This window comes from Carica papaya, chromosome 3, assembly GCF_054855325.1.
Source record: "Carica papaya isolate Zhongbai chromosome 3, ASM5485532v1, whole genome shotgun sequence".
Lineage (NCBI taxonomy): Eukaryota > Viridiplantae > Streptophyta > Magnoliopsida > Brassicales > Caricaceae > Carica > Carica papaya.
The window spans coordinates 2,056,729-2,072,675 of record NC_142311.1 but is presented as its reverse complement, the minus strand read 5'-3'; the positions used below and the strand labels follow the sequence as shown (position 1 = coordinate 2,072,675).

The 15,947-nt window shown below is 34.5% G+C and overlaps 2 protein-coding genes and 1 long non-coding RNA gene across 6 annotated transcripts; 1 reads left to right on the top strand and 2 right to left on the bottom strand.

The window, feature by feature from the left end:
* Positions 1-1,571: 1,571 nt before the first annotated feature.
* Positions 1,572-8,653, bottom strand: LOC110811877 (uncharacterized). Of its 3 annotated transcripts, XR_002539225.2 has the most exons (5): positions 8,495-8,653; positions 5,570-5,629; positions 4,686-4,793; positions 2,955-3,046; positions 1,572-2,346 (listed from the first exon to the last, which is right to left on the bottom strand). It is a non-coding gene; the product is annotated as an uncharacterized LOC110811877 (long non-coding RNA). The 3 variants fall into 3 exon arrangements; XR_002539223.2 differs by having other exon boundaries at positions 1,572-3,046; positions 8,495-8,652; XR_015817560.1 differs by lacking the exon at positions 2,955-3,046 and having other exon boundaries at positions 8,495-8,652.
* LOC148266595 (uncharacterized) lies at positions 2,353-6,208 on the top strand. 2 transcript variants are annotated; one of them, XM_088215007.1, is made up of 4 exons: positions 2,353-2,487; positions 5,124-5,174; positions 5,595-5,825; positions 5,959-6,208. In XM_088215007.1, exons 2-4 carry the CDS (start codon positions 5,138-5,140, stop codon positions 5,991-5,993), a joined length of 303 nt encoding a protein of 100 aa, XP_088071133.1. In that variant the 5' UTR covers positions 2,353-2,487; positions 5,124-5,137; the 3' UTR covers positions 5,994-6,208. The 2 variants fall into 2 exon arrangements, with proteins under 2 accessions (XP_088071133.1, XP_088071134.1); XM_088215008.1 differs by having other exon boundaries at positions 2,395-2,487; positions 5,108-5,174.
* Positions 8,654-11,464: 2,811 nt separating the features above from the next.
* LOC110811852 (zinc finger CCCH domain-containing protein 46-like) lies at positions 11,465-15,653 on the bottom strand. Its single transcript, XM_022038448.2, has 9 exons — positions 14,084-15,653; positions 13,731-13,907; positions 13,426-13,605; positions 13,232-13,335; positions 12,882-13,145; positions 12,619-12,781; positions 12,307-12,498; positions 12,127-12,210; positions 11,465-11,980 (listed from the first exon to the last, which is right to left on the bottom strand). The coding sequence occupies exons 1-8, from the start codon at positions 15,037-15,039 to the stop codon at positions 12,177-12,179; spliced, it is 2,070 nt and encodes a 689-aa protein (XP_021894140.1). The 5' UTR covers positions 15,040-15,653; the 3' UTR covers positions 11,465-11,980; positions 12,127-12,176.
* Between the last annotated feature and the right edge of the window lie 294 nt (positions 15,654-15,947).

The following is a 15,947-nucleotide window of genomic DNA, read 5'->3' as shown; positions in this document are numbered from 1 at the left end:
TTCGAGATTCTGGCCACCGTGCTCCGACGACAGCACAGCCGCCCGTGGCGGCAGTTTGCCTTGATTTTTTTCGGTCAGTTTTGGCCGGTTTTAAATCCATTACTGCGAGAAAACACGTTAGGGGATCTCGGTTAGCCAAAAAAAGTCAAAACAACAAAAACCTACCAGTGGTGAGATTTTTTGGTGCGGTAGCTCCGTCGGTTCACCTTCCCAGTTAGGTGTTTTTCTTCTGTTAATCTGTAGAAAACAAAACGGTAAATATAATGGTAGAAAAATTGCACAAAACGAGAAACGAGAAGGGGTTCACCGAAGACCATCCGATAATATTTAAAGAGGGAATGAATTTGTCCCATTAATCGCATTTAATCACGATCGTCCGATCGTGCGTGGAAACGCTTCCGATCGCGGGACATGAATCGCCAGTGTGGCCTCCCGTGTGGCATCGAGTCAGTGTGCCTTACCACGCAGTATGTTTCGGTTCATCGAAGTTGCTGACTGGGCAGTTCTACGTGACGTAATTTTTTTTAATTACGTTATGATCCCTAATTTTCGATTTTTATTTTAAAAATACATTTCGAACCTAAATTTTTATACATTTTTCTCAAAATTATTTTCAATTTCGTTCTCAATCTATTTTTTTTTTCATAATTTTACATTAAATTAAATTTTATTAATTTTAAAACTAGATTTTTATAAATTTTTTTAAATTTTAAAATTAATAACATACTAAATTCCGGACCAGAAGTAATAAAATAATTTCAGCCAACACCTTTCTTGTAATTACTTATGGAGAAAGGAATATTTACTCTTTTGCTTGTAATATTTGAAGCACTTCCAGCATTAGTTACTGGTGCCCGCAAAGCAGATAAGTACCTGATGAGTAGTGGCCACTGGGACTGAAAACTGCACTACAAAAATTATATACACACATATATATATATATATATATATATATATTTTTTTTTTATATGTTTTTTTAAATATTATTTTGTTGGGTTTTTGCTATTTTTTAATTATTTTTTGCAAAAATTAAAGCGATAAGTAAAATTAACAAAATTAATTAAATTGAATCTCCTTCAATTTACAAAAATATGCAGTTTTAGTAATATGTGAAATTGAATACCTGAAGAGAATGTTTTTCTCTGTATGGATTGACTGCATTGATAAAGTTATTAGTTAGATAATAATTATAATTATAATTATAATTAACATCATATCAGTTAAAACTGGTGGGTTATTTTGATTCAGAATATTTTATTTTTATTCAATTTTTATATTTTAATTATGTCAATTATCATAATTTATACATTCAATATATAATTATATAAATTTTATTAATATATTTAGTTCTACAATGATAAAAATATCTTTTCACATGGTAGTTACTAAAGAAATTAAAAAAAAAAAAATCTAATTCGAATTAGGTATTGAAACAGATGTTATTTTTGTTCAAAATTCTATAAAGCTTATACTATATTCTTATATTTCTATAATGTAAAATTAAAGTATTTGAACAAAACTCTAACTTAAATAGAACACAATGTACCATCACTTCCATTCAAGCTCCTTGGTGAATAACGAATATGATGATGATTATCAGTGTATATATATAGGTTTCATGTTTATATGGTTTACATAATCATGTACGGGTGTACTTTAGGCAGTGTTTGGCGTTAGATGAATTCAAGCCAGTCCAATCATGTTGCAACCCATCAATGATTCCAACTATGAAGGGAAGCATAAAAATACAAGAGAGAAAGACATGGGAAAGCATGGGAGAGGAAACTTGGCATCAAAACCAAATTTCACCTGATGGGTCCATTCTGGGAACCAAAGTTTTTCCCTCCCAAAACGAAATCAGGATAATACAATCACACAAATATGGGAATAAGCCGTACAGCTCAAGAACATGAGAATCTGCTTGATATAGCAAGAGGGTATGCCCTAAAAAGGTAGCCCACTGCCCCGATGTTGTAGGGCATGATCCCATGGGGTCCCATCATCAGCATGGCCAGCAGCCCAGAATGACTCGAAAACAAAGGCTTCAAGAAAAGGACAAACTTGGTGAGGTTGCTTACTTGTTTTGCATGAGATCAGCTTTCGTTGAAAAAAGTCCTGTGGCTTGTTGCAAAGCAAGCACTATTATTCTGATTCTTGCAAGTACAGACAGCAGAATGAGGGGGAAAATGATGTGAGGACGAGAGAGACTTCCACATCAATGGCCCAGCAAATCTCTGTACCAGAATCTACGGCTGCAATTTCTTTTTTCCTGTCATAGGAAGATGCCATGACCATAGTTTTTCTGTGTTTTGGGGCTATATTTTGCTCATATGCCAAGTAGCCAACCTGCATGATATACCTTGTAGATATAAACTGAAAAGAACTCGCAATTCACTCGCATACCTCACAAAGACTTTTTTTTCAGTGTAAGAGCCACCTCAAAGGAAAGAGAAGTTGTATTGCTTGAGGTGTTACATTGACTGAGAGGTTAGTTTATCATTCAACACTGTAAAATTCTCACCTAAAAAGTTGTTCCAATTTACAAAGTTTTTGTTTTAGCTTCATGTGTTAACCTAGAAGTCATCATGGGTAGAAAAAACCTATAGAAATATATTTAGCAATGTAACTATTAGCAGGCATTGTAGGAAATAGGAAGTAACAAGTTTTACAGTTCCATGGAGGTTTGTAGGTGTGATATGCACTAGTAACCAACATAAAAGTACATTACGAAAAGTTCCTATTTGCTTCATATGTTAACCATATGCATTTTGCTCAAGGAAGCAGATGAGATTTGCTTTCTCAAAAGTCATCCAGTTAGAATCTTAGACAATTCCTCAGATTTCCTACTTAGGAAATAGATAGTCAGCTAGGTGGATTAGTTGACATGTAAAGGAGCTAACCTAGACAACAACACCTTATGCATAATGAATAGAAAACAATTCTTAATAACCTACAGTGCTGGTATATCCTGGTGTAGTATTGTATATGCTGTATTTATGCTGCAATGATCATGTGTAGTGGTGCTCATTATATCACCAAGGATATCCTGTTAAAGACGTGTCAAACATGCATCAGACAACTGAAGAATTATTTAGATCTTAAAAACAATAAAAATTCAATGGTATTTTGTTTCTAGATTTTCTTTCTTCTACACAAATTGTCTAAAAATTATTCCTCTCCCTGTACGTCCTTTTTATTTTCGTTTATGCCATTTGTTTTATCTCTTAAATGGTTTTTTTTTACTGAATTTGCTTATTCATTGACTAATTCATTATTTATTTTGCACAAGTGCCAAATAAATGGCAGCCATTAGTGCAAGGATTAAGTTCATGACTGACAGCAGTTATAATATAGAAGCCCTACTATCAATGTTTGTACTGGTTTTTGAGTACTCATGAGCTAATTCATACTTTGTTCTGCAACATCTTCATATGTCTTTTGGAATATTTGGCCTCTATTTAATACATGAATATTTTTCTAATTTCTACACATTTATTCATAAAAACACGTAAACTTATGTCAAAAATAAAAACACGTAAACTACGTAATGTAAAAATGATATAGGAAATGATAGTTAAAATGCGGATGAAGTTTGAAAAGGATAAAATTTATTTTTAGTGTTCTCTAGAAGATTTTTTTTTTTTTCATACTTGATTACTAAAAAGACACCCTTTCTCGTGCATCCTTCTATGAATAACCACATATAAATTGTAAAAGTAATGATTAGAATATATTTTAATGTACCAAAGTGCTAGTTCTTTGAACATTTTCAAGTCTTCCCTTGTACTTTTTCTCATGATTCATACATGTTATACCTAAGCTAATGCCTCCAGGAGTAGTTTTGCATGATTTATTTCTAACTAGAAGCAAAATTCACCCTTCTAAGATATACAATAATACAGACTGCTATAGTTTGAAGATGGAAAATCATATCCATTTTATGTTCCAAATATAGAACAAACGATAGAAAGAGAAGTTCTGGATGTGATCGAGATATCTTTACAAATATAGATAGTGTGAAATCAGATTGCTCAAGGTTCAGCCCATCTCAAATGTACAAGCTGGAAAAACCGTATCCTGTCCGATACTGGTTTAAAAGATCAGGTTGGGCTATTGAGTTGTATAAAGTGACCCAAATTACACCTTTTGGTCAGCCGATATATTTTGTTATTATTCAATTTTTTTTTTTTCATTTTGGATTTTCTGGAAAAAATTTTCCCAAATCCCTACCCTTCACCGTAACCAAATACTCGATTGCAACCTTCCCACCGTTCTCCCTCTTAGGCTTCTTTCTTCATTATTCGGGTAATTTGTTCTCCACTCATTTTTCATTTTATGGTATTTTTTTCCCATTATTACATGTAATTTAACATGCTGTTTCAAAAGAAAAGTTGTGATGCTCGCTGTAGGGTGCTAGAGCTGGTTTTTGACTATTCTCAATACAAATTCATTTCCATTGGGCATTATGCCACCGTCCTCCCATCTCAGGGTGGTGGTCCAAGATTTTATTCCCTTTGTACTCTGGTAGGCTAAGTCCAAGAATATTAAGAAATACTTTAGGTTATACGTGACTGAAAATTGTGCATTGAATGGGAAAATACCAAAGTAAATTTGGACTCCCACAGTGGTTTTTTTTTTAATTAAAAAAAAAAACAAACAGAAAATACGAAGACAGAACATGTTACCACGTAGAAAGTCAGGACCTTCGTCCATGGAACTGCTTTATGATGCCACCACTGTTCAGCTCTATGCGTTTTCTTTCTCTAGAGGAGCTTCAATTAGATAGATAGGTCCTGGAGAAAGAGAAACAGAGTATGATAAGGATTAGGCATAGTGCATGTGTTTAAAAGGCAATATATATAAGAGAGATGAACTGTATAAAGGAATACTAAGTCTTTAATCATCATAGAATGTTCATATATGTCGGATAAATAATTTCTTTCATAGCTCATATTCTCTTACTACAATCTGGTTCAGAAACCATAGAAGGTTCAGTGAGCAGGAACAAAATTTTCTAACCATTTTCTCTTTAGTTAAGCATAAATAGTTCAGCTAGCAAGAATAAAATATTCTTATTCCTTCTATTATACGGCTTATAATGTCACAGCCGCCTTTTTCCCCAGGAAGCTGTCGAGTCATGGAAGGTAACACTGGCAGTTCATACAATTTCCCAGGTAGCAACATTTTCTACTCTTGTTTTATATGCATTTGTCAGATAAATAGGTTTTTCATGACACATATTCTCTTATTAGAATATACATGTAGTTATATTTACCTAAAGATAAATAATTGACAGCATTTTTCTTTCCCCTGGATAACGTTAAACATGGCCAAGTGGAAGACACATCAAGATTCCAAACTGTTTATGCATTCTTTTCAGCAATAATAGTGAGAGACTATATTGTTACCTTTTGTGAGAAACTTTATTGTTACCTTTTGTTAACCATTTTTCTAATATCTCAATAAAGTTAAGTCATTGAACTCTATCAAAATTGTAAGTTAAGTTGATCTGGCATCTCAATTCTCAAATTTCTGATAATAAGAAATATAGTTCAACAAAGAAATATACCTTCATTTAATTTGAATCTCCTCAGAGATTTCAGCCAACAAGCCATCAGAGTTGGAAATCCTACAGAAAGAAAATGAGGAGAAGACATTGAAGATTCAGGGGCTAAAAAGACAAATTGAATCTGTAAAGCTCCGGTTAGAGAAGACTAACAAGCAAGTTCCAGAAGAGAAAAAAGAAACCTTCAAGAAGTTGAGTGAGAAATACAACAGTATGAAAGAGGAATACGATGCATTGATAGCAAAGAAGCCCACAGGAAGTAAGTAAATGGGCATACTTAGTTGGAATCTTATGCGATCAAAACATAATGTGCTTTGTCCCGTTAATCTTTTTATTCATATCTGTCTGCAGATAAAGTGAATGTTTTCAGTTTCTTTTGTTGCTATTTTCAGTTCTATTAGGTACATGCATGCAAGGGCCCTTCTAGATCTAATGCAATTCCCCTATTAAGGATAACAGCATAAAAGATTTTTCTTTCAGGATTTGTTAGCTGGTTAGTTATACAGCTGTCGGTGGTACTATCAGAATTTTCTGTTTTGCTACTTTGTCCTGTTGGATTTTCTGCTCTTGTACTGGTGAAAGTAGAAATATGAAGACTGTACCAAATGGTGGCATACTACAATTTGCCAACCAACTTTTCTGAATTAATTAGCAGTCTCTAGAATCCTTCTAAAAATTCTCTTCTCACCTTCTCATTTCCTGCTCCTCTCTCATTCCAACACTAAAGACTCTCTTTTCTCTCCTTTCTACTCATCTCTAAAACCTTCTATCTCTCATTCACCATCTCACACAAGTTAACAGCGGAGTACATGTCTGAAGCTCCTAACAGTCTTCTGCTTTCTGGCAGTAAAAATAAAAGCAGAAGTCCGGATCAAATAGGCACTAATCTTCTGCGGAATCAAAAGGTGGACAGTTGAACAAAAGACACATTATCTGGAACCACAAGTCTAACTTTAGCCAAAGACAGAACAGCATATAAGACAACACAGCAAGAAGATATGAGAAATTGAATAGTTTTTGGTCTCTAGTTTTGGATCCAATTATGACTTTAATTACTAAAAGCTCTAAGAGTTAGAGTGTCCGACTTTTCTAACTTTCTGGCCTATTTAGATACAAGAGAGAGCCTGTCATAGAAACCAACTAATTTTGAGTTAAGGAAGAAATTCAAACCTGGAGATCAATTGCTACTTAATATTTTCACTCCAAAAAAATGTTGAAGTACAGCTGCTGGACAACCCTTACAAGCAACCCTGATACATCTATGTCACAATAGGAGAAAACCAGAGCAGTGTATTCTATCTGCAACAGAAAATTCTAGAACTACCCTAAGGAAACTGAACGTAGCTTAAGCAGAAGAATGCACTTCAACATATGAATACCAAACTAAACATAACTTCCTTGACAAAATCATTCTCACTAACTTGACCAAATTATGGAGACTCTTGCCTGACCTATTACATTAGTGTATTTCAATTCTGAGAATGGTAACTCATTTCTGTGCTTCCTTTAGAAACACTAATACTGTTGGAAGAACAGAAGCTCTTAGTCATTAAAAGTATGAGATTAAATTAACAGTGTTTGACAAAAATCTGGGTTGGAGTCTGAGTTGTTCAACCAAAAGGTGAAACTGGGGATTCCTCTTATGATATCATATGGCCCTCAAATGTGACCTCTAATATTAAATCTAAGTTAAAAACTGAATATTACAAGCTAGAAAAAACCATAGTCCAAAATACATGTTTCTAGCAGAAGAAAAGTAATTGCTTAAACACCACAAGAAATAATTAATATGGAAAAACAAAAAAGTGTAAATGCATTAAAAATGATGAGGAAGTCTTAATATCTGCTTAAATCCTGTGAACAGATAGTCTTGCTACTATGAGTGAGATACTACACTGAACATATTAAGCATACAACAAAAAGTATTTTTGGGACAAAGCTTAGGTTTGTTATGAGGATTATCCTATCTAGTGAGACTCTAAATCGAACAAATTAAACACACAACAGGAAAGTATTTCAGTTCAAAGCTTGGTCAGTAATTTTGGATTTACAGCCTTGTCTTCGATGATATTTACTAAAGAACGCGGCTCCAAGTTTAAACTGTCATTTTCTGTCATTTAATCAGCAAAAGAGAACTAAGTAAAGAATGAAAAAGGATTAAAGAGATGCCACTAAAGTAACAGACAACATGAATGAACATTTTGGTCCTCGAAGAAAATATCTTCAGAGCTTTTGTTCATCTGATTAGTACCATAACTGAAAGATTTACTTGTAAAGACACAGCTGGGAAATTCTGTTGAGGTAAGAACGCCTTGTATTCACAAAGAAATCTTCCCAATCAGTACCTAGGTCCCTATTCTCATATGCAGAATATCAATAAACGAAGAAAAGCTAAAAAGCAGCAGCCATAAGAAAATAATTTCCCGTAATCAATTTTTCTTATATTGGATTCCTCAACAACCAAGCAAGTGAAGTTTCAAAGTCGTGATCTGGTTCGACAACATAAATTCCAAATAGCAGATTGGAGTTTTTGTTGGAAGAAAATATTCGAGCATAAAGAACCAAAGAAGCAACTTCTTTCGGAGTATTACAATCAAAATTCACATCTGCTGCACAATATTCAATTTGATCCATAGCTACTTCCATAACTATCCTTTCATCAGTGACCTCTGTTCCCCTAAACTACGCAAAGCACATTTAAGATAATACGATACCAAGAAAAAGATTATGACAAAGAATAGTACTAAAACCAAGAATTTCAAGAAAACCCTGAGAAAGTACGTGTATACAACTAACGTCTATTTTGTTCTCCAGGAAGATAATTAGCAAAAAACCTTCTCTTAATTTCTTTTTGTTCAGTCTACGTTTTCATTAAATTCCTCCAAGACAGACCAAATTACAGATGGATCTAAACAGAAGGGTACTTACTTGTTTCGCTTGTGTGCTGAAAGAGAGCGTAGAGAGATGCCACGGCGGGAAGAAAACTACAGCCTCATATTGAATTTCCATGGATGGCGGAGTCGAGCTTTTTGGACGTCTTCTAACATTTTTTTGCGGTAAATTACAGAGAAAGAACGGGCCTATTGGCTGTACATTATCATTATTATTATTATTATTATTATTATTATTAATTTAAATATATTGTTTTTTTATTCTTTTAATTTCTATTATTTTTTTAAAAAAATTATTTTAATATTTTATTGCTATCGGCATTAATAATTGAATTTAGACTCCTGACATAATTTAAATACCTTGCAAAATTTAAAATTTTCGAATTGAAGTATTTAATATTTTTACATTTATAATTTAATTATAATAATTATAAAACATTTAATTAAATTAAAAACATAATATATATTTGAAACACCAAAATAGCAAATTATTTTTCTCTGTAATAAAATTAGATTACATTAACCAAATTACATAAACTTATTATTATTATTATTATTATTACGTAATTAGTTTAACGTATTATTGGGCCCAGCAGCAACTATTCAAATTTCTGAATGAAAATTGACAACGCAGACCCCAAAATCCAACAGTACGAAAACGACGCCGTGCCACTTGCATTCGGTCACACACAAACAAATCTCCAAGAGTTCGACGACCGTTCTAAAACAATTTTTATATTTGAAAAAAAAAATTAATTAATTTCTAATCCTTTTTCAATTGACGTAATTAATTAGACCACTACATTTTGTAATAGATTTATAATATTTAAAGATGGCAAATATTAATTTATAAAAAAAAAATTTATGTAAAATCGAAATGTTTTTATATTAAATTTAATTTGTGATCTTATAATAAAATTTACGTATGTATATAAGAACTTTATATTATTATTTTTTTTTAAAAAAAAAAAAGGAGAGGGGAGGGCCATGTAGATTGTAAGGATCAAGACCATCAAGTTGGCAGTGGAGGCCCATATGGACAAAAATTACATTGATTTGGACAGCACTACTTTTTTTGAACAATGATTTAGACATCCCACTTGATACTACAACAAGAACCATTATTAATTAATTAATTAATTAATTAATTAGTTAATTAATTAAATGTTAATTAAGCTTTAATTAATTAACAAAATTGGGAGACAAGATGGGCTTTTTACTTGCAAGTTTTAGGTGGCCAGCTCAATTTTAATTTTGCACTGAAGGGAAAAAGATGATGACATTGTAACCCTCGCTCACATCACATGGGTATATATGTATAATATATATATATATATATATACATATATATATTTTCTTATGTAATTAGAACTTGAAAATGGAAAAACCCTTAATTAATTTTTTTTGGAAATTGGGTTTTTACTCATCAAATCTGATTAAATTTCCAATCTTGGTTCTCAGGGCATCTAACAAATGCTTTGAGTATTTAAAGTTCATTTTAAGCATAAAATTATATTTTTTATTCAAGTTTAATTTGATTTTGGTCGCGAATTTAATTTCGATTGGTGGTAATAAACTTAGAACAAGCTAAAATCGGGTCATACGTATATAATTTTCGAGAGAAATTGAACTTCAAAACTTGTGTGAATCGAAACTCTTTTCTTTTTTTTTTCTTTTTTGAGTTAAATTGAAAATTTGGTAAGATCATAACATACTTTATGTGATGTTAAGCTTTTGAATTAAGACTCCACAACCACCAACAAAGTCTTTAAAGCAAATAGAATATCCAAATGAGAGCCCCACAGAGGTTTTTTTGTGTGGTGAGGGGGCATCTTTGAACATGGCAAATAGTTAAGGGAGTTCAAGTACACTCAAATACAACGAAACCATGTAGACCCATCAAAAATAATTTAAGACGAAATTGCCACCGCGATCAATTAAGTTATATAAATATCGCAGTTCCGTCAACATACTTATGAACTAAACTCTAAACTCATTGAATCAAATAGTATAAATAAAGTAATGTTAATTCATAATACACTTACAAAGTGACAAATTTCACAACTTCGTTATGATTTGAACTAATGAGTTCTACGAAAAATACAAAAGAGTTTATCTATTAGATCACCCTACCATTCATCAAAACTAGCTTATTTTGATAGATCTACTTGTCTCTAATTCTTTAAGAGAGAATGAGGCAATTTATGATCTAAGTTATAAACTATAAACAAACTATCGTCTGACTTATAATTCGCTCACAAAATAACAAGTTTTACGATTTCATTACGATTTAAACTAGTAACTTCTCTAAGTAAATACCAAGACTTCATCCGTTAGATCGCCATACTATTTCGTTGTATCTCAATCTTTAGGAGAGATTGAGAGGAACTTATTTGATAGATCTAGTTATCTCTCAATCTTTAGGAGAGATTGAGAGGAACTTATTTGATAGATCTAGTTATAATTATGTAAAAGGACATACATTTAATTAAGTAAAATAACAAATCAGAAAACATATAAATATATATATATAATATTATATATGAAATGTATTGTGAATGAGGTTAAAAAAATTGAAAGTGAAAGGAGTGCATGGTAGCCAGATACCATTGATATAACAATGTCAGAACCCATGTGATGGTGTGGCCCTTAGCCATTCATGTCCACCTAAAAGAAGCCACAAAATGAGACAAAAGAGTCCCTTAAAGTAAACTTTAATCACATGAAAGAAACAACCTTTTCTTTTCTTTCTCCTTTACCCATTTTCTCTTTTAACTTTTTCTCTTGGTTCCAAACAACTTTATTCTCTCCTCTTCCCCATTTTCTCTCACATTTAACCCTAATGGCTGACAGACAGATACTGTGACAACAAGAAAAATAACACAGCTTTTACCCTCCACTTAAACGAATCATCACACTCTCAACTTTTCTTTTCTGGGTTCTCCATATCAGTATAGTAGTTATACTTCTGCTAACACCACTGCCCTATCTTTATACACATATACACTGACATAAATCTATTCTTTTCCTCTGAACATAGTTCATTTCTTTATAATTTCTTTTTTTCACCTCACATATATAGGAGGGTAAACAGTAAAACTTTAAAAAAAAAAAGTGAAAAAGAGTAAATTACAATATATGAAGATGATGATGATGATAATAAGAGTTACTAGTCTTTGTTCTGCACTTCTGACTGCTTCCTGCTGCTTGAGTGGTCCAGTCCAGCACACTCACCTATAGAGATAGAGAGAGAGAGAAAGAGAGAGGTACACAATACACTATATAGGAAAGGAGAGACCCCACTCCCATAAATCAGTTCATCTGTCTTTAACCTATGCATTATGTATTCATTGTAAGAAGTATGTATTGACGATGATGGTGATCTTGCTGAGATCTTGTCTACAGATCTTTTTTCTTCTTTGTTGTGGGTATAGTTTTGGCTATACAGCTAGAGGATTTTCTTTTTTTTTTCCTCAAATTTTTACTTTCTTCCTTGCTAGTATATATGCTTCCCAGTATGTATCTGCAAAAATACAGCACAAAATAGCCAAACATCACAAATTGGGTGCTAATTGATAAATCTTATATTCTAATACTTATGGAACCACAATGACCCAGATGCATAATAGTGTTCTTTAGATATAAAAGATTAATCATATAACCTCTTACCCTAACAGAGTCAATCCCCAATTGCTGGCCATGCTTTAACTTCTTGCCAACTACATGCCAATGGTTCCATGCCCAGAAGGGAACCTTTATGACCAAACACAACAACAATTATAACTAAATTTTATCCTGACTATCTATAAGTTCAGAAAAGCAAAGAGTGTTTGGATGCAGAGAAAGTACCTGGACATTTGAAGAAAACATGATTTAAGTGGAGTAGTCATTGCAGAAGTGAGCATGGAAGGGTTATCAGAAGAACATGATGTAGTTGAAGTTGCACATTTTTCATCAGTGTCTGTGGAGAAGGCTGTGACATGTTCACCGGCTGACTTTTTTGGCGATGCAAAGAGGTTATCAGGGAGAATGTGCTCTAAACTGGTAAACGATCATAATAAGAACGATCAGAATAAGAAACACTCAACAGAAACAATGAGCTCAAGATACTAGATTGCGACAAGAACAAAATGTTAACTGATAAAAAATCTTGTTTCACACCTTTCTGGAAGATCATTTTCTTCATTATTAGCTTTTTCCTCTTTAATACCAATATTCTTTCCATTTCCATTGTTGTGATTACAAGCTATCTTCACTTCTTGCTGCTGTTGCGGCTTATCAGCAGCTTCTGCCTTGGAAGCTGCAACTGGGCTGCCACCATTTTCTAATATATCCATACAATGCGAATCAATATCTTAAAGAATGTACATAATCATGGAGGAAATGTAAATGGCAATGTTGATTAGGGACTGATGATATTTAACCTTCTGGGACTTCTTGATCAATGCTATCAGCAGGAAAAATGAGGATTTGATTGTTGGGAGTGGTAGCCAGAGTTGGAGAAGGCATGGGAGACCCACTAGATAAACCATGATGATAATGATGATTATGCTGATGGTTCTTGAAATCTAGTAGTTGCAAATTCATTAGTCTTCTTCCGTGAAGCTCAATAGCTTGCTGCAAGTCAGCTTGTTCCTCTAATTTCTTTCTCAACAACATCTCTTGAGTGTTGTAAAACATCCTTGCTCCTGCGTTGGCACCCAAAAGAAAGTTCACAATACTTCACAGCTACAACTGGATATAAACCGAATAGAATTCTTGCTTGTTTGCTTACCAAGATGGAGATCGAATGGTTCGCGGGAAGAATCAAGGGCTGAAGGGCTTGAACACGCAGAATACTCTCCCCTCTCCATCTGTTGCTGTTGGTGCTGTTGCTTCCTACAATTGATCAATTAACAAGAAACCATTAATGCAGAAAGTGGGCAACTTGAAAATGGTGAAGGCTTATGGTGAGGATTAAGCTTATACTTTTCTGGAATTTTTCCTTTCTCCTTATAAGGCTTGACAAGCACACGAGAATCACAGACAAAATGAGGGTTCCCTTTGGCCAATATGAGCTTCACTGTCTCCGGATATACAAATGTTACAAACCCAAACATTCTCTTCTGCTGGTATGGTATTCTCACGTCTTGAACTGGTCCATAAATACTACAAAACATACCCACAAAAGGGAAACCAGATTTAACCAGATGGAAAATAGAAAATAAAAGTTCAGTTTTTTAAATTGGTCAAAGCTCAAATGGAAGAAAAGGGTGTGATCCAGACTAACTTACCTGAAATAATTGGATACATCTTCTTCTCTAAAAGTACTGTCAGCTGGAAATGTTAAGTATATCTGTCTAGACCCAGGATTCACTCCTAATCCCATTGCAGAGAAATCACTCCTTTCTGGTCTACACCGCCCAAACTTGTGCAGCTCATCCCCCATCATCAATGCAGCTGCAGCTGATCTGTAATATAGCATTTACGGTGCCACATTGAAAAACCCATCACCAAATTTTCGAAGACTCAACTCCATTAACATCAACTTCTCCAGAATGAGCATGAACCCATCTCAATATGTACAAAGATATATAGAAGTATGCATAAATACATATATACTTAAAATAGATATATATATACCCACCTTTGGGAGTCACTTTGTTGTTGAAAAAAGTAGTTCATGCATTTGTTGTAGGGGAAGGAAGCACCGGCCATGAATTGAGAAGCCGCAGCCAGCTTTTGTTGCGCAGCAGCTTTTGATCTGAGTATCTCCTGGCACTGTTCAAACTCACTGAGCTTGCTGGGTGAACCAACAATGGCGGAAGGATCAGCTGAATCCCCATGAAGGAACCGGCAACTGCTCCCGTTCTTACAAAACCCTCGGGCGAAATACAAGCACGGCTTCCAGCCGAAGCCGGAGTTCATATCTTCCGACCCGAAACACATGCCGGGCACCGAGAAGCTCCGCCTGTGCAAAGGAGACTCACCGTAGGGACCCGGACTCACAGCTAAATCAAGACGCGGATCGAATAGATCGTCAGCTTTGGAGTCGTTGAGAAAAGAAGGCTGATCTTGAAGCTGGTAATCATCAATGAAGTCATTGCAGTTACCAGCAAAGCTACTAGCGTTGTTATAGTAAGGAAATGCAGAGGTTAAAGACGATACGGTAGTAGACGACAAAGACCCAGAACCAGAACCAGGGTTGCTGGTTCCATTAACAATGTTAGCATAAGTCGGGCTGCGAAGATCGGTGAGAGGCCAGTGAGTAGAAGGAGAAGATGGGTTTGTAATGTCGAAGCCATTAACGTTATTACTGATACCAGAAGCGTTAAGAACAAGAGGATTAGGTCTCTGAAAGGGAGATGGAGAAGAAGAAGAAGGAGTCGAAGGTGTTGATGAAGTGTTCGAAGGAATTCCCAAATGGGTTTTGGCTTTAGCAATCAAAGAATGAATCAGAGCTTCCGGTCCGAACGCTAAACGAATCATTTCCTTCTCTCCATGGTCTTGTATAAGAAGGTAACCCATGATCTTCGAAGAATTTTCAGGGTCCAGATTCTGGATCCTTGAAAAAACCATTCTTGTTGCTTCATAGGAATCCATGGCTGCTGAACTCCACAACCACTGTCACCCACTCCAGAAAAAGCTTCCCTTCCAGAGAGAAAGAGAAAGAGAAAGAGAAAGAGAGAGAAAGAGAGAGTGAAGAGTAAAGACTGAGGGACAGAGAGAGATTAAATGATAAGGAGAAGAGGGTAAGGAGTGGAAAGTTGGACTTTGTTTCAAAAGGGCAATCAATAATGGGTGTGACTTGGTACTTTTTATTATTATGCTCTTATTATTTTAACATAATGATATCCAATAAAAAGAAACTATCATAATTAAAATGAAAAAAAAAAACCAGAGAAACCCCGAAATAAAAGCAGGTGAAACTTTTTCTTTCCCTCCAAACAAACAGAAAGAAAAAAAAAAAAAAAAAACCCAAGTACAGTATAGTTCAGAGGTTGAAGACGACGAAGATTATTAAACCAAAAGAGATAAACCCAGATAGAAAAACACAGAGAGGAAGACGGAAGAAGAGAGTGGAGCTCTGCTAGGTGGTTCTGGTCTGACTTCCCACTCTTTCTCTCTCTATTTTCAACACTTAAAAGACCAAAACTTTTGGTAGCAGTGTGCAGCAAAAACCTGCAGCAGTCTTGGGGAGAGTAAAACTTTCACTCCCCCCCCCTCCCCCTCACCCCCAACCTCTCTCTCTCTCTCTCTCTCTCTTTCTCTTTCTTTTTTGATTTTTTATTTCTCTCTTTCTCTCTCTGCGTCGCTCTGGCTTTTTTTGCTTGGGTTTTTGTCTTTACAGAATTGGAGAAAACAAGGGTAAGTGGGGGGAGTAGATTCAGATCTGCTTCAAAACCTTGAAAAGGAAACACTTGGTGACTTTACCCCACACACGCCCTTCTTCCCCAACTCCTTTTTATGCACACACACTCGTCCATACACACATTTCTTCCTTGTGAATT

Excerpts from the sequence above, each read along its gene's own strand:
- LOC148266595 (XM_088215007.1), top strand. The coding sequence starts at position 5,138 with ATGGAAGGTAACACTGGCAGTTCATACAATTTCCCAG. Across the intron at positions 5,175-5,594 it reads CAGTTCATACAATTTCCCAG|AGATTTCAGCCAACAAGCCA; the intron begins GTAGCAACATTT and ends GAATCTCCTCAG. Across the intron at positions 5,826-5,958 it reads AGCAAAGAAGCCCACAGGAA|TTCTATTAGGTACATGCATG; the intron begins GTAAGTAAATGG and ends TGCTATTTTCAG.
- LOC110811852 (XM_022038448.2), bottom strand. The coding sequence starts at position 15,039 with ATGGATTCCTATGAAGCAACAAGAATGGTTTTTTCAAGGATCCAGAAT. Across the intron at positions 13,336-13,425 it reads AAAGGAAAAATTCCAGAAAA|GAAGCAACAGCACCAACAGC; the intron begins GTATAAGCTTAA and ends GATCAATTGTAG. Across the intron at positions 12,211-12,306 it reads TGTTTTCTTCAAATGTCCAG|GTTCCCTTCTGGGCATGGAA; the intron begins GTACTTTCTCTG and ends TTGGTCATAAAG.